At 39.0% G+C, this 22,650-nt stretch overlaps 1 protein-coding gene across 1 annotated transcript in view; it reads right to left on the bottom strand.

The window, feature by feature from the left end:
• LOC139731977 (uncharacterized) overlaps positions 1–22,650 on the bottom strand; it is a 171,424-nt gene that overhangs the window by 3,769 nt on the left and 145,005 nt on the right. The window contains exons 13-16 of the mRNA XM_071642886.1: positions 22,536–22,640; positions 18,536–18,926; positions 9,873–11,669; positions 2,127–3,342 (exon numbers count right to left, since the gene is read on the bottom strand). Coding sequence (XP_071498987.1) covers positions 2,127–3,342; positions 9,873–11,669; positions 18,536–18,926; positions 22,536–22,640 — 3,509 coding nt within the window. The remainder of the gene's footprint in view (positions 1–2,126; positions 3,343–9,872; positions 11,670–18,535; positions 18,927–22,535; positions 22,641–22,650) is intronic.

Genomic DNA, 22,650 nt, shown 5'->3' with positions numbered 1-22,650 from the left:
TTATAGCAGTTATTTCGTTATAGCCGATCTCGCTATAAGAGTAGCATTTTACATAGACTTGTGTGGAAGGAAATTTGGGACCGAGAAAATTTCCTCGTTATAACCGGTATCTCGTTATAGCAGTGTTCGTTATACCGAGTTTTCCCTGTAGTCCAAGCATGACGATTTCCTTTCTTTCATTCGGTTTCCTTTCTTTCATTTGGAGTATGTGCAAATATTTCTAAGTTGATGCAAATTACTTCATTATTTTAATGTTTCCTACCAAAAGTTCTAGACAATTAGGAAGATGTAAAATAAAAGACCAAACCATTATCATGAATTAATGAGGAAAATATTCAAGGGGGGCTTTTGTTTCACTCTTTGTGGATGCTAGCTTCTGCAAGAAATGGTCATACCCTCTTAAAAGAGCCATCTTTAGAATATACACACCATCTGTGAGATGTGAAAGGCCACCAGATACAAACAAACGTCACTGCATCAATGCCCATCTGCTTTTAAAGGGGATGGCTAGTAACCGATCAGTGGGAATCAGTGGGAATGCTGAGGGATGATTGTTCCAATCCTTGAGGGATTCATTTAAGGGTACATTATATATCTATTCTTGTGTGAAAATTATTTGCTTCAGAACGGTCTCATATTCAAGTAATGTGCAGTTTAATGCTCCGTCACTGACCAGGGACGATTACCTGGAAGCATTAATCTGCACATTACTTGAATATGAGACCGTTCTGAAGCAAATAATTTTCACACAAGAATAGATATATAATGTACTCATAAATGAATCCCACAAGGATTGGAACAATCATCCCTCAGCATTCCCACTGATTCCCACTGATCAGTTACTAGCCATCCCCTTTAAATCTGTAAGTTACAGTGACAGGTTTGTTGTTGTTGTTGTTTTGTTGTTGTTGTTGTTGTTGTTCTTGTTCTTGTTCTTGTTGCTTCATTTTGGGTATTTCTGCGGTAAGGTGGAGGGTTAGGCAGCTTGTTGGTTGTGGTGTTGAGCACAGCAAATTCACTGCGGTTGTCTATGGGAACGAATCTCCATTTAATTCTTGACTTTTAAGTCAAATCTTCTGAGCAAACAGTAATCCTTTCAAAACAATCATTGCTTCTGACGATTTAGACATTGTTCCCATGATCCTGCATAATGTATGGAGGAATATGGTTACATCTCTGTGGTGACTTATTAGATTAATTAGCATCATGCAGGCTTGGCTTTGATGATGTATGATATGTTGATGGGAAATTTTACATCATAACACAAAAGATAGAGATGTGTTCAATATCTTGTGTGTGTGTGTGTGTGATAGAGGTCCCATTACATCCATTTTGTTTTCTACTTGCAGTAAAAAGCTGGTACAAATAGCTTTCACACAGCATCTCAACACTCTTTACTCATGATTGCTTTTTGGTTGCCATGGTTACATAAAACAATCCAACATTCCAATAGCTCTGATAGGAATAGATCACTATTCCGGCATGTATTCACTACCTGAAGATAGCTATCCCATACGACGGCTACAGAGACAAAAAGCAGCACATTATGTATTATCTTGTTGGGACACAAGTATACTGGCTTTTCTACAACGGTATTATGAAAATCATGTTTTTGCTCATAAATCAGGCAACTGTGACCATTTTCCCCTATTGGCCTCCATCACTAGCTTATTGCAGCATTTACAGACATTGAATCCTAATGATGCATATTTTCATTTGTGTTTTTCTTTTTTTTACAGCATATAGAACATTTAATCATTATTATCAACAATATTGTGATTATCACCCTTGTGCCTCTGCTACATTCCAAAACTATTTTTGAAACAAATGGGTCTGGGAGCAGCTAACAAAAACCTCTTGTTTCAAGGAACTCCAGGGGCCAATGAATCAGGGGAATGCTACATTTGCTGTAGCATTCCCTTCAGGCTCATAGCAATACATGAATCTTTGATGTACTAACTAATTTACTCTCCATATAATTCTGTTCTGAAATGTAAATGCGCATTTTTAATATTTCTGTATTCATAGAGTTCCCAACTCGTTTCCCTGTATGTATCAAAAATTCAAATCATGACAAGCTAAAAATAGGTTGCCATGGAGATGGAATGAATGAATGAGGTACTCACCAGCTGATAAGTGAGCCCTCGCTAGAAGGTCCTGGAGACTTTCTGCTTCCTGAGGCAAGGCGATGTCACGGTCGTCTTGGAGGAGGTCATCAAAACTCCTGGATCGCCTCATCCTCTGGGCCTCACTCTGACCTCCGGACCGCCAACTCTGGTCCCGACGGGGTAAGCTGGAGGATCCGTCTCGTTCCCGGGACTTCACATCAATGGAGGAGGCCACGGTGCCTCGCCGCAGCTCAGCCTTGCTGGGGGCAAGGTGGCTGGGTCTGCTGGGAAAATGGGCACTGTTGGTCCGTACAAAACTATAGGGGGCAGCATCACTTTGTGGGGGCTTCATAAGCTCATAGATGGCTTGGTCCTTCCCAGATCGTTGTCTGGAGTCAGGGGAAGAACTCTGCCTCGCTGCAGGGACTGGGTACACTCTAGGAACGGCAGCGATTGGCACCGCATAGTCACTCTCATTTGAGAAACGGTCATACTCACGCTTAAAGTCACGGTCCGTCTGTGGTTTCATCAAAACATACTCCGGTTCGCGTATCGGTCCTCCCCGTTTGGATGTGTGCGTGGATTCCTGGGGGGTTAGAGAGTGTTTGCCACTAGGAACCACACTGTACGTACTGTCTACATAGGATTGGCGAGGGGTTGGTACTGGGGGTGGAGAGGTATCCGGCATATCATCAAGATTATCATCATCAAAACTCTCATTGTTATCATTACTACCACTCAATGGTCTCTCCTTTAACAATTGCCTGATACCAGCAGCTGAGCTGATCATATAGTCATCATTCATATCAACAGCATCAACAGAAAAACTCTTGATGGACTTCACTGCTGGCCTCCGAACGGGAAGCACATCGTACGAAGAATGGTTGCGAGAGTCAACATAATGCTCTCCTACTGGAATATCAATTGTCCGGCTGCGCGGCAATCTATCGTAAAGATCACACCTCTGTGGGCGTGGTGGGGGAACAACACCAGCGGTGGAATTTGACTGGGCGTTTGGTGGGGACGCCCTACCCCTTTCTACTCCGTCCGGTGGGCGTGTCCCATGCACATCTCTGATCTCACTGGCAAGTCTGTTGTTGAGAGGTTGCTGGTAGAGAGTTGCTCTGGAGTCCGCTACCCGCGGAGGCAGAGGGGGAGGAGAATGCTCCATCTCAGCTTGGTGGTGGGAGTGCAAGTCAGGTGCTGGTGTTGTTCTATTACTGTTGCTGTTAGTCTACATCAGCATAATGATTTCATGAATGGAAGGGGAAAGGGTTTTTAAGGACAGAGGGGATAGGGTTACCGGGAAAAGAAAGGTAGCAGGAGGGGGAAATTACCACAATTTGACAAAGAAATTACACATGAACAGAAAGAAGTATTAGGAACAGGAATGGCAGAGGGATTTGGGATGGAGAAAGAATAAAAAACACAAAAATGGAGGGTTGGTTAAAACTCCAAAGTCATGCTTGGGATTTCATGCCACATAGTTTAATTGAAATCAAAGATCACCAAAGCCACAGATAATATCACTAAACATCCCACAGAAGCGCAGTGGTATAATCATTTGGAGTCTCAATGAGGCTAAGATAATCTCATTAAGAGTTTGACCCTTACTCTTATTTACTTGGATTGCTTTTTCATACTAACATTTCCTGAAAATTTGTTTCTTTTCAGAAAGAAAATAAAGCATCCTTGATAATTATCCTCGCAAATTATCACAAATATTTCAAGTATCTATGAAGGGATTCCTATAATTATGTCATATGTACCCATTTGGGCTGTTTATAATGCATGCCATATCTTCCCTCATTTTGAAATTTTACAAACACATTTAGAAAGCCTACCATACTAATTCTCTTTCTATCTAATACACAAGATGAAACACTACACAAATGGAACTTCTGTGAACCTAATGTCACACACTCAAATGTTAGCAGTGCTCTTTGCAATTTCCACAAACTTGCACATTGCAGTGAACAAGAATCAGAACAGCACATGTCTAAAGTTATTGGCATCAAATAGTTCTCATCTTTGATGACAAAACATTATGACATCCATTCAAATGTAAGATGTCTGTAATACAGACATTATTTTCACCTACATTCTCATTTCTGGTCAAATATTCCTCAACCCCTTCCCCAGCACCTATAATATTTCCAATGATCGCTACCAACAAAACTAATTCACTTTGTGACGGACATCAAATAATGAGAGACAGGCATTACTAATCTGAACTACCAGCTAGTCTATTCTAACTGATCACATCATGAAATGCCTGCCAAAAAAGAAGTTTGTAAAGCAAGAGTAAATGTCATCTAAGAAAAAAAGATAGCAAACTCATCAAACAGAAAGAAAAGCGGAATCCTATCTCCATGGTTTAACCCTCTGTGTGCTATGAGTGGTGATTGGCTCAGAAAACCCCATAGCATTGTACACACTGTCCAAAGTCCCTGGCACTGAAGGGGTTCATCAAATACACCCATCACTTCACGATGTGGTGTGTAGTTAATGGTCTTGTAACCCGTTTCCCCTCAAAACTTCCTTTTCATTTGGTCTTATTTTTTTTTTTCAGATTTTTGTGCCATTTAATTTCACTTTCTTCATTAATGTTAATCAATATATTATGAATGAGGCACCAGTAGAAATAAAGAAAGGGGGAATGAAATGTCTTGATAAATGTAATTAATAACCCCATCACGAGTCGCAGTACATATGAATAAATATTGATGGCTTTAATGGTTTACAAGGTTATTATCAAATATTCATTGACAATCTGTCAGTAACAAGTCCAATAAATTGATTGTAAGCACATTGATAATGATTAGGACAGTTTAGCAACAAATAAAATCATTACAAAGGGAGTAACTGACAATGACACATATCTAGACACTTCAGAAAACAAAAAATATATGAATGTTAATTACAATTGTATAAGTTTTCTCGAGGTTGTAAATGAACTTTTATAGCAAAATGATTTCAGACTGTTTAAATTTCAAGTGAAAACGCACAAAAAAAAAACAAAATCATATGATTATTACATGCCACATTTCATTCAGCAAACATCGGTCACAGTTTAAAAATCATTTCAATAACAGAATAATTAGCGAACAGAGCAAGTGTGGTTTGTGAGAGTACAATATGCACACAATGCAATAGAGTGCATGGACCATAGAAGAACATTATCACAAGAAAGTTTAAGAGAAAGTTCACAATTACCACAAGATTTACGCAGAGAGTGGAGAAGAGTGAGATGAGGTGAACGAATGGGGAAAAAATGACAAAAGGGGAGAAAGAGAAAACAGAGACAAAAAGAACATCCATTAGACTTCTGGATTGATGCTACATTATATGTTGACACTTATGCTCTACGTGTTGAGTAATATATCGCTACACACATGTACTTACTACTTCGATAGATTGATGGGAGAGAAAACGAGGTTTACATTTGTGTCACTTCATTTTGGTAATAGCATGCTTTATTGTCATTCACATTACGAGAGTTTGAGGATAAAAGTTGCAGAGTAAATCATGCTTGCAGTCGTGTCTTCAGGCCAGTGGGAAAGTCTGAGCTGTGAAGGGATGAATAGCATGAGGTAAGAAATATTCCATGCACTGACTATCAGCCACATGCAGCGCTGCGTACTACAGCCAAACATGCTGCCAAAGCTCAGAGCCTTCTATCAGATTCAAATGGCTCCGTTCTACTTCCCAAAATAACCCCTAGCCAAGCAAGCATTGAATGAGGTTATTAAGGTCCTGCTTTCATGCATTTATACGGTGTGATTAGGTGAAATCTCCAAAAATCTAACAAGAGGGCATTTGTGTGGGGTCAACATCCCCTTATCTCGCACCAATCCCATCGAATCAAGGAAACTGTTGTAAAAATGATAAGACAATCTTTTCAAACAGGCCACAAACATTGCTGCCAAATCCTTGAAATTTGACAGATATGTGCCACACCAGTTTGCACCAAATATTTACATCCAACTGGCTCTCTGCAAAGACAAGATAAATTCACTGATTTTCTGTTACAGTTTTCCTCTTCTTTGTTTCCCCCAGCTGTTTTGTGTGAAAGACAAAAGAATTTTACAATTGTCATCATTCAAGCTCTTTATTGTCATGATACCCCAAACTGAATTAGATTTCACCATCGTATTAGACCACTGAACACTATGAAAAATGACTCTTAACTTTTATCTGAATTGCCAAATTTCATGTGGGGAATATGGTACATGGGCAAGTCATCCTATTAATCAAACTAATCAATTAATCATTTTGGACTGTGTGGTCAGACTTCCCAAACAATTTCCCTATAACAGTTTCACGAAAAGGAATTAAATCATCACCTCCCCTCACCCTTCCAAACTCGTTTTAAATTGATAGGAGAAATAATGTGCTATACTCTTGATGATGAAATGACACATTGACTTCGTCATCCAAAAAGGATATGTGATTAGCACCATGGTGTCTGAAGGCTAACTAGCCTACATTGATCTAAGTAGTGGGAGACACAAATATGCTATCCCCATGTAAAAAGCGAAGCCTAAAATCTGTGCATGGCATGAGATGGGTGGGGTTATGTATCCTAATGATTCAAATGAGCATGAAATGAGTGGTGTGCTCAAATGTGTAAAGGAAAGTTGCCATGACAATCCAGGACTCCCATGCAAGGCTGCTGATGTTTCAAAGATGCTTAAGTTCAAGAAATCAAGAGAGAACTCCAAGTTTCTTTCCTAAAAGAAGATGGTAATAATAAAGTACATTTATAATGCGCCGCATCTATCATTAATGATACTCTCGGCGCATGAGAGCCTGCGTACTTCAACACATACTGTGTACAACCCTCCAAACCTAATGGTGGGGGGACAAGACTTGGCAGGATCTTGTCTGACTGACGGCTAAAGTTTGAATGAGTATTTCTTCGTGTGTCCTCATTTCTATTTTTTTCCAAATTTTGCAATGATTAATGATGCACTCTCAACATCAAGTCCCACATTTATTTGTTGAGAAAACCAGCATTTCAATCACTAACAGGATAGAGCTGGAAAAGGTCTACAGAATAATTGGGACTATGTGAATACGGACTTTTATCTTTATGCCTTTCTCGAGAATCTATTTCTGCATGTTGTATGAATGCTTTTTCTTTTCTTTTTTTCATCACACTCTGAGTCATTGAATGCACAAATAGTCACAGGGTATTAATAATAAAACAACATAAAACAATGTGAAGAAACATTTCAACCAAAACTCTAGGGTTAGCAAGAAATCAAGGCTTAGCAAGTTAATGGGTGGAAAACAAAATAAAACTCAACTCCCTGATTTAGCTGTTAATGAAATACAGTGCAACAAGCAAACTGTCTACTTCTGATGCCCAAGGCAACACTGATATGCAAAGTGACTAAAAATATTCCATTTAAAACTGGTAAAATCTAAACTTAAAGCAAAAGCAAAGGACCTAAAAATATGACCAGGATTGTTATTCTGTCACAATAACAATGCAGACTGACAATTTCAATGGCTTCAGATATCACAGGCAGAGGGGGAAATTCACTTCGATTTGGGATTAGAGCCAATAAATGACATTGAAAAGGTTTCTAATCTGAATACCGTGAATCCTGTCGCCTTTCCATTTCCTTGCAAGTTTCACGTCACATTGAAATCTTGGCAAGACAATGACAATGGTAGGGCCTATAATGGGGAGGGAGGTACAGGCTAAAATTTTACAAACCTGTTGTGCAAGTAGACAACTTTTTTCTTGGATAATACCCAAAAGCTTCAGAAAACTGGGGAAATAAATCTTCGAGCTATTGCTAAACTAGGCCAGGGTAAGAGGCAAACAATTATTCCTTCCTTTTTAGCTGACTCTGACACTTTATGGCATGCCCTCAAAATAAAACATGGCAAGGTCTTTTAACTGAATCTATTCTACTTGAACTTAAAAACATTCCTGAATCCATTCACTTTCCTGTATGCAGCAAAAGAAGACACTCTTGAAAATACTCGTAAATATCATGCACAATAATTATGCATTTCATTTAAAATATACATTCTATTAAGCAATAATTAAACAATATTGTCCTCAAACAGGTGTTTGAAATTTGAAAAATGAGGAACCATTGTCAACTTTTTCATTTTTTGCAAGGGGAGGGGCCAATGACACTTGCCATCATCAACAAAATGTAAAGTTTGTGCATCATTTCTCTTCCAGTTTGTGATCAAACTTCAGTGTGGTGACTAGCAACCATTTTCAGGAGGTCTGGGAAGTTATTCATCTAGATTTCATTCAGTTACTGCTGCTGCTCCAAGTTGTTACATGCAGAAGGGCATAAGAGACAGAGACTTCAGAAAAGAAAAAAAAAGAGTTCCATTCACTCTAGAACAATATGTTTTCCTACATTTTAGCTGTCTCCAGTTACACCTCATTTCGTCAGAAGGAGCCTTCTAGGTCTGTTTAAATTCATTTTGAACTATAAAAGAAAGAAAATGTTTCTGTGACCAGGCCTAGCTATAATTCCAATTACAAAGTATTTCATAATCCAGTGAAGAGTGAAAATGTGTTTCTTACAAGCAGCCCACAAAAAGCCCTCATTTCTCATTTCTTTTTCAGGGAAGATTTGTAGGTCTCCTCAGAGTGCAGGTTGTGTTAAAATTGTTGATTTTCTCCTGACTCTACAGCCAGCTCTCAGTATGATCTAACATTTTGGTGGACAATGTGACAAATTTCAGCTTCAAAGTATTCTGAGCTGCTCTCTCAGCTGAGAAGACAGACTCTCACACATACTTGTGTATACCTTTAAACCAAGTTTTGTTTTGTTTTGTTTTTTAATAAGAAACATTTCAGCTGGATCTCATGCCTTGGAAAAATTTCCAAAATGACTTGTAACTGGAGATGATACTACCTCAATCAAGCTAAAAAAAAAACGTATTATAGGACAAGTATTATCCTACAATTTTATCTACGATATATCCTAGAATGTGATGTGCCAGGAAGTTTCTGAGGATTTTCATCATCACAGTTAATGTTGCAATTTTGGGGAGAGCTGGAAGAGAGAGTGACCTTCTACAATCTTGTGCGTCACTGATGTGATAGGGGAACTCTGGTGAAAGAGTTAAAATGATACTCACACTCATTTTGAATTTCATATGGGTACCTCTCTATGAAACAGATAGCACCTAGTTTAACAATCTACATTTCACAAAGACATCCCTCATCCTCACTCTTGAGAAAGACCTTTCTTCTTATCACTTCATCTCAGCTCATCCTGTCAAATTCACATCTTCTACTTTATTGTAGTCTTATCAGCATTTGAAATGAAGCAGCCATGAATTCCTAAACTGTCCAAGCTTCTTTGGTCTGCACTTTTCTTTTCCCGACTCTTATAACAGCAAAATGCATTGTTTCCCTCCATAAACAGGACCTTTCAATAAATTCCTGTTTTGCTACTTTCCTTTCCCTTTTTTGTCTTGGAATACAGTGAGATGTAGTGCTTACCATAGATAGAAAAACAAATAGACTGTGACATCAAAGCTATGCTCAGACGAGGGGATATTTTTCAATGCATTTTCATTCCTTGCTGCATTATACGGTAAATTATTTGAATCATTTTGTCATTTGTGAAATGGCTTGTTCCTTTATAGGGATGTCTATGATGCAGCTATATGTGATGACAATGTTAAAGAGACATAAACATGGGTAGCAGGTCTTCCACAAGGGATGAGGATAGGGGATATCTTTGTCTGGACTGATTGAAGAGATTCTCTCACCTGGTCCTCTGGAAGGTCGTAGAGAGATCTGGGTGGAGATTTGTAGCCACTGCTGCGAGATTCCATCGAGATCCTCTCGCTGCTGGAAGAGGACGCCCGGGTCGAGGCAAACGTCTCGTCGGATGAGCTGTCGCCCTCCGAGGCGCGGCTGGAGGTGCTCCAAACACGCTCGGTGCGCCCCCTGGAGGTGCCCTCGGACTCGGAGTCGCTGGCGTCGCTGGAGTTTCGGCGCTTGATGCGATCCTCGCCGATGGAGCGGCGCGTGCGGCGGGGCATGTGCTGCTCGAGGTTTTGCAAGGTGGTGGAGCTGAGCTTAGTTACATCGGTGTAGGCATTGTTGTTTTCATGCTCTGCGTAGAAGCTTCCGTTGCCATTGGCCTGCTCGCTGGCTGTGGTGTACTGGGCTCTTAGTCTCACCCCTGTGTACTTGCTGACTTTGGTATACTCTGATGATCTCTGGGAGAGGACCAGGTCTGGCTCACGAGGAGGCACTTTGGGTGGTGAGCCATCGGATGGGTTGCTGTTAAATCTTTGCCTGAGTGATGCCACAGCACCTCGAGTGTTACTTGCATCCCCTGCGTGGGTGCCATCCTCTGACATACCATCATCGCTGGACGTCCCACTGTAGCTGCGGTAATTTGCCAAACCCGAAACTCGGGCCTCTCCATTCCTGACCCTCCCTTCACCGGATCTGACTGGTGGAGTGGGCCCTTCGGGAGTCTTGACCCGGGCTGGTGGCTTGGGGGCAGGCTTGGGAGGCACTGCAGGCGCTCTTCGCTCGTAGTTCACCGGCTGCCCTCTCCTCGAGTTGCTAGATATGTCACCACCAACTAAACTGTCGTAAGCTTGCTGACCGAGCGGTGAGATGGGTGGTTCTCGCAAACTCTGACTTCGGTTGAGCTCGGTTTCTGTTCTGCCACTGTAGCTGTCTACAGTGGGTCTGGATGTTCTCAAGCTAACGCTACGGGAGACATCCGATCGAGGAACCCTCATCACATTGGCACTATCTAAAACGTTGTCTCTAAGTGTGTATGGCTGTGGAGAGGAGGCGAGGGCTAGTTCTTCATACTCCTCACTGGAACTCTTCCCTTTGCCTTGCTGCAGGCTATTTGTGTCTATGTAGTCATTGTCAGCTTTGTCCTTTGGGGACGAAGACAGCCTCTTGAATTCATTGTCCCATCGTTTTTCTCGAGACAGTTGTCGCATGAGGTTCACCTCACGGCCAGGTCGCGTCCTCGGAGCGCTCTGCTCCTGTGGCTGTGGTTCAGGCTTGCTGGCTCCATTAGGTGCCTCTCCCTCACCACTGGCACCCGGTGCTGTTTGGCGTGGCACCTTGCGATACGTCTTGGTTGGTTTAGATATGCTGTCTTTGATTATGATGTTCCCAGACAACAGACTGCCTTCGGGTCCTTTTCCCGAACCATGGCTTGCTCCGTTAGCACTTGCCCCGCCTACTGCACCAAGCTCCTCCTCCGCCTCATTCCTAGCCACGCCTCCATCTCCTCCCCCTTGGTCTCCCTCCATCTCGTGAGTGTCTCTCCCTGGGGCATCCTCCGCTTCAAAGGCCACTGGGTTCTCCTCTCCTACTCTGTTGGTGGAACGTGACAAACTAGCATCGCCATTAGAACGGCCAATTTCCTCACCTTCCAAAAGGGTCTGCGAGTCTTCTTCCGCCATCTCTTCTTCCTCCTCGTGTTCTTCTGGCGTTGATTCTAAGCCGTCGTTAAAGTCGAGATTAAGCTTGGCTGAGTCCCACACAGACATCATATCGTCCAGTAGGGAACCCATCTCAAATGCCTACAAAGAAAACAAGAACGGTCACATTTATAGAAGCAAGTCAAACATAAGGTGGTAAAACCTCAGACATACATTGTAAATAGCAATAACAAATGTTGTAAATCATTTACATGGTATAGAATTGTGAAAAAAGTTTGAAATTGTGAAAAATCAATGTCACAAAGTTTGACAGCCTCTACATGTCTATGAATTTTCTGGAATGTTGATTGTTGAAGCAAACTAAGTAGTCACATCAGTAACAATCAACTTGCATTTACATTGTGAACTGGTCCAAACTTCCCACATCTAACCCCTACTGTTTTGCATGTCGCCATGCAGCATGACAGCTCCTTCACATCTTGAATAAAGCTATAAATGAATATACAATATGCACAGGGATAACATACAGCAAAGACCCTTTCCTACTAAGATATCAACTTCAGTGTTAATCTGTCTCTTCCAGTGTTTTCATCATGAAGTAACGTACCAACTGGTGACTTAGAACATGGTTGCAGACGGCATAAGGAAAACTAATGGATGTGCAAATGTGCCACACAAAGCAGGATGAGCCACTTAATGGGAAAATGCTGTTTGGGACAATTTAAATATGCATACATGTAGATCTCAGGGGTTAGATGCAAACATGATTTGATGGAAAGTCAAAAGTTGATTTTCATTATGTATAAGTAATGAGCACATAAAAGAAATCCTTTTGCCCTTCTAAGCCAGAAATTGTGTATACTGGTCAAACCTCTCGGAAAAATGCATAAAAGAGGACATTTGGGGTCAACAGGTGTGAGAGGATCATGCCGATTTGAGACTGAGTCACATGGCCACATGTTAGTGCCACAAAAAAAAAGGGTTAAAGGTTATGCAAGATTGCCTTCAGTCAGTGATTTCACTGCTCACTTACCAGATCAAACTCACTTTCAGGGAGAAAGTTACAAGACTTCCCCGCCACCCCACTTTGCTGTCACTACAACTGATCCTCAGTTACCATGGTAACATGATTTAAACATGCTGTGCACTGCAAACTGCATACACTACTCAGGAACGTTACATGTTACTCATAATGCATTACAGTCTTGTACTACGCCTTTAGTCAGAGATCATTTTGGGCTCAGTGAAGGTCATAGTCCAGTTATCTGTAGGGCCTTGCACTTCACTGTGACATTACATTAATTTTCTTCCAAAATTGGGCTATTTGCAAGGCATGAGATGGACTTTTTCTCTCTATCATCATCGTCATCATTGTCGTCTTTACCATTATTTTATTAATACTTATATCAACGTTATCATCAATATTTTCAGCATTATTATCATTATTCACGTCATTAGTGTTTTCATATTATTTTGTACTGTACATCTGACTGGCCATTGCAATCTAAGAAAAAAAATTACAAGAACAGATAATGGCATACACATCTTTCATACATGATTTATTGTTCTGAAAGGTTGTGTGTAAAGCGCTGATATTGTAGTAGCACATAACAAATACCAAGCTTCATATTCCAAAGCTGGTTTTGCGTGTGATGGTTAGTTCTACAATGTAACTCTACTGTGCATGATCTTCTAGTCGGAGTGACAGAACTTTGTGCTAGAGGTGTTCTGCTAGATGATTGTCAGCATGCAGGTATATCTAGTGTGCAGATCTAAAGGCAAGCGCTAGGATTAGATCAGCATACACATAAACTAGAATCAACATCACACATGAGATTTAGCTGATTACAGACACTGCCCTGGAGTATTACATAACGTGACATGGAATCTACTCAGCTGCTTAGCTAGCCTCCATTTTGACTATTGTTTCATCTTGGTAAGACTTGATTTGATTGGATTTGATTTGATTTGATTTATGGTCTCATATCAATATCAGCCTTCCATATCACCTGTCACGGATGTCTGCCAAGATACAAATGTACCTCACTGAAAAAAAAAAAAAAAACATATATATAGTACTTAAGCAGTCACTGGTCAAATATATTTATCGCATAATATTGGAACTCAAACAGCATGCTGTGATTAAAGGGACTGTACAGAACTGGTTGAGGTGAGGATTCAGCTTGTAACATTTTGTGAGATATTTAGAAACCACTCTATGAAATGTTAAAGAGCATACAATTCTAAGGGGAATCAAAAGTTTATTTGATGAAAATCTGTTTTGAAATGACTGAGATATCTGAAAACAAGGTTAGACAAAGAGATCCTAATAAAAGTCATGACCTGTCAATTTTATAAGGATCGCCTTTGGGGGGATATCTCAGCCATTTCAAGGTCAATTTTCATCAAATAAATATTGAATCCTTCTAGAATTTATATGCTCTTTTATATTTCATAAGAGGTTTCTCATTATCTCATCAAAAAATTTTATAAACCTGAATCCTCACCTCAACCAGCAGTGTACAGTCCCTTTAACTTGTTGTACACCTGTGCTCCAATTAGACAAGCTATATTTCCTATCACAGGATCTAATGTATGCTTTAGTCTCTCAAAATAGATCATTCCTGATTGGTCCCCCTCAACTCCTATCAGTTTTAACATCTGCAATAAAACAAAGATATTCATTTTTGCTTAAAATGTCTAAAAGAAAACGTAGAAAGATGTTCTGCAGCTCTTTTTAACACATTCCCCTCAAGACTTTGAAATCTACATCAGCTGAATGCAAGACCTACCAGGTTTCCATAGTTCATCAGTTAAAGACAGGAATTTGTGAGCAGGTGTGAACAGAAATGGGTGATCTGTTAATGTTCTTCTGAAGTCGTTCAGATAGACATAAATGGATCTTGGTAATCTAAAGTATCCACAACGACCCCTACTGAGTGAGTGCAAGAATAATCGCAGACTTAAGAAGTGTAGAATTGAGAACAATAATGGGAGTGGAAATGATTACAGGGAAGCCACATCATTTTGGAAGAAAGGGAAGGAAATCTACAATGGGTAAAAAACAGATGGATAGGACACAGAAAGGGGTATTGTAAGTTTAAAATTATTTTTTTTTTAAGGCAACATAGAACATTCTGATTGCTCAGCAGTCATTTGTAAGAAGGACAGAGATTGACAAACATACTATCTTACGGCTTTTTAGTTGGACTGCCCTAGACTTTCCTGGAACTAAAAAATACGATGTGAGATTAATGTCTCAGAAACAATTTTGATTGTTTATCATTATTTTGCAAACTTGTGAGATACACTTTTTTGTATCTATAGAAACAGAAATAAACAAATTCTTGATTTGGACACCTACATGTAGGTGTCCAATAATAATATCAATATGATATTAAATGTAAAAATTCAATTGTGTACCTTACTGTACCTCTTACATCAGACACATGAAAGCAGCTTAAGTTAGATACATCCATGCAATATCACTATAATCATAAAATGAAAGTTCAGGAGTTAAAGCAGTCCTTGAATGGCAACTGTATTCTATATGCACACTATCAAAAATTCATTCAAATTGGAATTATTCAGTTTAAATCAAATTAACTCAATAACTGCAGCAAATAGAGCTGCGTGATTCTGATGCATTCACAAATTGGTTTTAATGAAGATCACACGGGAAATGATAAAACAGCAATGTTAGGAATAGTGGGAAATTTAAATACACACACACACACAAAACAAAACAAAAACATGGTTAATTTTTTGCAACATTATCACGCAGACTACAGCAAGTATATGCAAGCCTTTCTACAAAAGAGATTTTAATGAATGATATTAGGCGGTGGATAGGCAAGATGACAAGCAAGCTGATTAGTCTGGACAAGACACTACGGAGAGACAAGATACGTACCGGAGTAAGCTGCAAAGGTTTGTTGAAACAATTAACAAAGAGAGCAGATCAAGGGATAAAAAAACAAACAAAACAGACACACAAAGAGAAGAGGAAAGACAAGATGTCAGGGATTCAGTCTTCCGTATTGGTTTGAAACATGACAAAATGTTCTGTGATTGATTACCACTGAAGATACATTCCCTAGCATTCCTGTCATTTGCTGTCAAAGTCCAACATTTGCAGAGCATGAACGCATGCCTTGGTAGGTACACATTTCATTTTTCTTTCCACAAAGTGAAATAAATGAATCATTTAGATTCCATGCAGTGTGACAGCTTTCATCATTCAAGCTCAAATACTTTTTTTTTTTTTAATGTAAGTGCATCATTTGCTCAGTTATGGGACAGTGAAACTCAGCATGTGTACCCCTTGGTGTTATGTGTTATTTTCAAAAACCCCATTACAGCTCAAAACTTGTCAAGCAAAAGATAACTAACCTGGTGTGAGGAAACCATTAACAGAATAATTCTCATCCAGTCTGACATTAGTGTCAATGTCAGAAGCTTTTGATATACATGTATATGGTTCTTTAAAGCAGTTTTAGAAATTTGCAGTCGTGTTCCATAGTTCAAATATAACTTGGAAGATGCGGAATTTTTGTCGCCATCTTCTCATTAAACATTAAAGCTGACAGCTCTCAAAATACCCGTAGATCATCAACACTCCAGCTGAGCTTTAATATTGGTAACATAATATACATATGACAATGTGACCAAACAAAGGTTTGGGGTTTCTTGGTTCCCATTCTAACCAAGCAAACAAATTCCTGGATGCAATATTCCTGTTTACCCCTGTGTTTACACAGCCTACTAGCTGACGTACAAAAATATTTGCTTTATGATGAATATATTTAATCAGTGCAAAAACAACCTATGTGACCCCAAGATGCAATGACACAACACTATCAAAAAAACAACACAACAGAGACAGAAGGGCGTATGTCCGCACGCTTTTGTCATTGCATATTTTTATACAATTTGTAGCATCCTTCTGGTCCCAATGTGACCATATCTGAACAATCTACATCATGTAAGAAAGGAATGTCTTTCAAGTATTGTGTCATTTTGCATTGGGCAGGACAAAGGTGATTAAATACAATTTACAAAATGACAGAAACTTTACGGTAAAATTTTGTCAGTTTTTGAACAGATAACAGAATGATCCTGCAGTAATTTGTTTTCACACAGACATAACAAACAAACTGCAAAACAACAATGATTCATGTACATTCAGTGGCACGGTGATTACGTAATATCTATATGAACAGGAAAGGGAAAAAATGATAGTGGCTACCGATTAGCTGATTATGATATGCTCTTTCATTGTTAAATCAACCTATCTATGCTTCGTAGAAGTAAGCACTGATATATGAGAAAAAGATGATAAGCTAGGAATAAGTTCAGAGAATTTGAAGAGAAAATGAAATATTAGCAACTTTTGTAACTAAAGAAACTAAAAATCATGGCAGCACTCCACAGCATATTGTTTGGTAACCCTGCACATACAGTACCACATAATAGTGTGCCTTTCAATGCAAATACCACGGAAACCCTCAAAAGATGTTCCTATCATGTTGATGATATTGTCTAAACATAAAATGCCAGTTGTCCTGCACTTAAACAGTCATATATCATTATAACTTTTGAAAAAGGTCAAATTGTTCGGGTGGTTTTTAGTAATTACATTCAATACTGTAATATGTACAATTACAAAATCATCTTTGAATACATTTATATTTACTATCAATATTCTGAAGATCAATCTGTTATCTATACAGTACGTTGTTCTACCATCAATATAACTTTCCTAACTTTGACAGAATTCATGAATTTGTCTCCTTCAACTTGTGGCAAATAATGAAATGATGTCAGATTGATTTAACCTCTTGGCCTGTGACTTTTATAAAAATCTATCATAAATCTCCAAGGTGATTTCTGTAATTCTGGAATGTTTTAACCCCAAACAAACTTTGCTCTGAGTTCATCACAAGCTTCTTGAATTATTACTTGGAATGAAGAATTCCCCTTGTTTGACCGAAAGAATATGACCTCTGAACTCTGACCTCCTGAACAAAAACATATTTCAGTGTTGTTTATGTACATGCACCGTATATGCCATATTAATCATGACAAGACTTCTAGTTGTTCTCAAGATATAGGGGAAAACAGGAATTAATCATGGAATTATAAATGTGAATTATTATTATTATTATTATTATTATTATTATTATTATTATTATTATTATTATTATTATTATTATTATTATTATTATTATTATCATCATCATCATCATCACCATCATCATCATCATCATTAATCACAAATAACTGACATATGGGCACAATGGACAATGTCTCTGTCCTTGAGCGGTGACAGTTTAAAATTGCTAGGATTATATAGCTACACTGTTGTACATAATGTAATAATATGTGTGATATGAATGAGAGCCATGATGCTGACATTATTCTGATCTACATGTTTGCATAGCATTTGATTTGAAACTAGCTGAATAGATATAACTCAGCTTGTCTATAAACCTATGCAAATTAGTTTCAGCTCCTACTGAGGTATGAGCACTAATGCAAATAGGAATTGCAAAATGTCCTGATATCAACCTGCAGCAGTAAAGCTCTCTGCCCTGATCTTCACAACATTTAGTAATTTACTTCAATTGTGTATGACATCTATACAAAAATCAAGCAATATCAGTTCAATTTCAACTGCAAATTTGAACTTACTTCTGTCACCTTCATACAGATATTCAAGGATCTAATTTTTGAATTCTGAGCAAATATGCTCATATTTGGTGGGAAGTAAGACATATCAATATTACATTAAACCCCCTTGTAACCTGGCACTTTGAAAAGTGCATGGCTGACTTGGGCCGTGGCTATAAAACTTGCAGTCCAAATGGTGAGTCTGCTTCAAGAGATTATGAATAGGAAAACAGAATTAACCTTTTAGGTGCCACCCAGTCTACATTTCACTGACATCCTACTTGAGAAGTCCCAGTGGTAAGGAGAGACTTAAAGAGTTTTATGACTATACTCACAGAGAGATCGTCGGTCGTGGTGGGACTTTCGCGTTTGGCTTCTCCATTGTGGCTACTAAAGGTTTCACTGGTGGTACCATTGGTGTAGGTCACCTCCGGCTCTGCTAGTACCACAAACGGTGCCTTTTGAGATGTCTCTTGTGTGGGTGGTGCGGTGCTCTCATGTGATGTCACCGACGGTACGACGTCGGGGACGCTGACGGTGGAGCCGGAGTCGAATCCGTTGGGAGGTGGAAGAATTGTCTCCTTGGAGAGTTCTATCGTCGGTGACTTTTTGTTGTTATTCTTCTTGGGTTTGGCTGGTGACTTGGAGGGCGACGAGGACTTCGAGTCCGACCGCCCAGAGGAAGACCTTGAGGGGCTGTCGGATTCACTCTTTGGTATGTTACGACTGGATGGGGTACATAGAATTGTATACAAACATGTTAGCCATTGATCACCCTAATGAAACATCCATTGTGAGGTGAGAAACAAAAGGCTGTAACTCCCTCTGGAGGTTACAGCCTTTTGCCTTTCAATCAGTGTACTGTAGAACTTTCTGTCTTTGGCTGCTACACTGTGACTGTGTCATTCCGCCTAGAATATCATCTATCCCCAAATCTTATGGATGCTTGAAAAAAAAATGGTTCCTCAACAAAAACCGTTCTGCAGAACAGATGCACAAACCCAGTGAGAATTCTACAAATATCAAAAATCAGTCATATATGACATGTTTTAGAAATGAATAAAAGGGTTGACAATCTTGGCAATATATGGAATAATGTTGCTGACAGCACTCAAGCTGATGCAAAAGAATTTGAATTCAGACCTTCTTTAAATTCATATGATACCACTGAACTCTACATGGAGCCAAAGGAGGAACTTAAATAACAAGTTCACCGTGATTACAGTTTGCATCTATGGGCACAACAGAGTGATTAAACTGATCTTGATCTACAAAGCAATCTTTTTTTCTAGCCTCCACAAGTCATGGTCATACAGTAGTTCTACCCAAAGACACACTCTACCACATGAAGTTAATTGTTCAACATAGCAGAGATGAAAACAATCCTTGTTAATTCACCACCCATCAAAGGGTTGAGTTAAAGGGTGAGTTCATGGCAGTTTATGGCTAGAAACATGGCTTTGAAACCATATTTTGTGGTTTACGTTTTGATATAAAAGGTAATCATGATTACAGACATGGTATTGAAAAGTGGTTTTGAAATGCACTGTACAAGTGTGATTCAAAACAGTGTTTCACTTTAAAAAAAAAGGTTTTGAAAGTCTTAATACTGCAACCACAATCTCAAACAGGGTGTAAATGACGTCACAAATGCACTGCGAAAAATTCTCAGCCCAGCTGCTGATTTAGATTGAAAAGCGTGATCTTTGTTGTCAAGGAACAAGCTGTGCATAATGAGAAGTGCAATGGCAAAGTCCGAGTGAGCCAGAAGCATGCTTGAGAAAAACTCCGAAAAATCCTCCCTTTCAAAGTTTCAAAACATTGTTTCTCAGTGCACAAGATCTTATGAACACAGCCAAAAAGAAACACAGGAGTATGACTCCATTCTCCACTCGCTAAGAGCACAGATGAAACAGTGGTCCAAACTGGCTGCTAAGAAGATCCCTGCTCATCTCATACACACACCACTACACCTTGCAAGCACTGCCGTGGAAACGATGCTGCATGCATCCTGCCTACTCCATTGTGAATATGAGTCAGCACAGCCTAAATTGGATTTATATACCAAATGGATTCTCCTCACTAACACACTCGAGTCAGCCTTCCATTCAGAAAACCTCCCTAAATACACGTCATGCCGAGGTCACGGCTATCTGGACAATGACGATGAAGATCACGATATTTTGTTTGCTGGGCCTATGGTCTCGACCCGCCCACATTCCTTGTGTACTGACAATAATGCTTTCAATACAAGACCTCTGGGTAATTTTCACATTTGATTTCTAATCTCACAATGACAGATGTTCAAATGTGCGCGATAACAAGGTTACAGATAATTACACTTGATCTTTTATTAAATATTGCTTTATGAAAGGAGTATTCTGAGAAAAGAGTAAATGGGTATGATACCAATGTCTGACAATAACTGATGTCAGAATACAATATGTCTGCTACTGGCAGAAAAATGTATGCTTTAATGTTAAAATATTTACAGTGTACCTAGTCAATACAGATGATACAAATTGTTTTTGATCGTACAATGAATGCTCATAACAGATTTTTAGTGAACAAGAATTGTAAATCTTTGTAATTAAAACTTTCATCGCAAACATTAACAAATTATTAGCAAACTCTCTAAGGCAGAGTCTCATAAACTTCTCAGGTTTTGATGAGAAAAATGAAGGCATTCTTCTTCTTCTTCTTCTTCTTCTTCTTCTTCTTCTTCTTCTTCTTCTTCTTCTTCTTCTTCTTCTTCTTCTTCTTCTTCTTCTTTGAACTTGAATGCCTACTTCAAAACCTACATTTTTATTATTCATTTTTTTTTCTCCTGAATGCCCACTCATATTTTTCTGTTGTTGAAAAACAGGGACAAATTGCCACAAATTTGGAACGGAATCACAAAACAACAGCTTAACTAGATGAGTTGTCATTCCCAGAAACAATGAGTTGCTTCTGATCATGACGCAATTAATTTGTGATTCCAGCTAACCCATCTCTACCACAAGGCTGGTGATGAGAAAACTGGTATTTTGATATAAAAAGCAATGCCAATCATAGTGTCATCCAAAGTCACTCAACCAGAGACAAAAATATGAATAAATAAGCAAAAATATAAATGGGATGACAGAGATGGCAGACAGAGCAAGACTGATTCAGTTCAGGTAATTCCACCATAAAACCTAGTCTCCAGAAACCAGACTACTTTTGGAATATTGGATCAGAATATCTAACCACAATGTTCCATGTGTGCCACATTTTCAAAGACGTTTTGTCTAGGACATATAGTACAAATGAACTTCCATCAACATATTGCTTCTAATCATACAGCTTTTTTTTTTATTTCATCATATAACACTGTGTCACATGACATAGGCCATGCTGAGTTCACATTTGACGACTACCAGATTGACAATGCAACCGGAGACTGTTTGGTTATTAGTCACTGATGAATGATTTCTAAATGAGGGAAAGAAAATGACGGGTTGATTGGTCTTTCAACTCCATCACATCACCAAACAAGGACAGATGACAAAAAGTCTGTCTAAGCAGTCTAGTGAATATTCAGAGATGGCTAAAAAAAAGCTTCTTTTTACTTAATACACCATAGATCAGGCACACATTTCATAATCACATTCTATGCATTATCATAATGACCCTAGAAAGGGAGTACATCTGAAATGGGGTCGTTGCTAAGTAGGGCTCCGAAAAATGAATCAACTGTTTGACTCATATGAGAGAACATCAATGATTTATTTACATCAACTGCAGAATGTAAACATAGACCTTTATCGAAACACAAAGTGAGGATCAGACGAAATAGAAAGAACCGTGCTAGCAATGACTAACTGACATTCAATGTGACCAACCCTCTTTCATTATCTACTGTCAGCAGAAAAACAGGAAACTGTAATGGGACTTGGCTCTTGGCAAGCAAAATTGTGATTTTGATGTTAGTCTGACAGGAAGCACAAATAGAAATAAAATGCAAAATGAAATGTATTAATACCCCCCCCCCCCCCCCCGCCTTAAAAAAAAGGAAAAAAAATCATACCCAGCTGGGTTTTCATACATGTCTGCCTAATATCACTTGCATGCAGTCATAAATTATATCTATTATTCTATCTATCATTTCATGGATATAACTTTCAGTCCACATGAATCAAGACTGTTTTCCACAAGCAAAAACCCCAAACTGTCAAATGTTTCTAGTATTTCCTTAAATCCATATTGATGATGAAAACAAGAAAGAATCTTTATCTCCTTCACTTTCAGTCTACCAAGGTGATTATCACTGCATCAACAGCAACTGATACAGACACAAATGAAGTGACTTACTAGTCTCCACCAAACGTTGGGTCGCCCTCTACCTTCCCGTCCACGCCAACATGGAAGATGTGCTTGTAGTCCTTGGGTTTGCTGATGTCTTCAAGGGTCAATTTGCTGCACAGAA

The sequence above is a fragment of the Diadema antillarum genome, unplaced genomic scaffold, assembly GCF_040938485.1.
Source record: "Diadema antillarum isolate AM-2024a unplaced genomic scaffold, OU_Dant_1.0 scf00000002, whole genome shotgun sequence".
In the NCBI taxonomy this organism is placed as follows: Eukaryota; Metazoa; Echinodermata; class Echinoidea; order Diadematoida; family Diadematidae; genus Diadema; species Diadema antillarum.
This window is presented reverse-complemented; position numbering and strand designations above follow the sequence as displayed.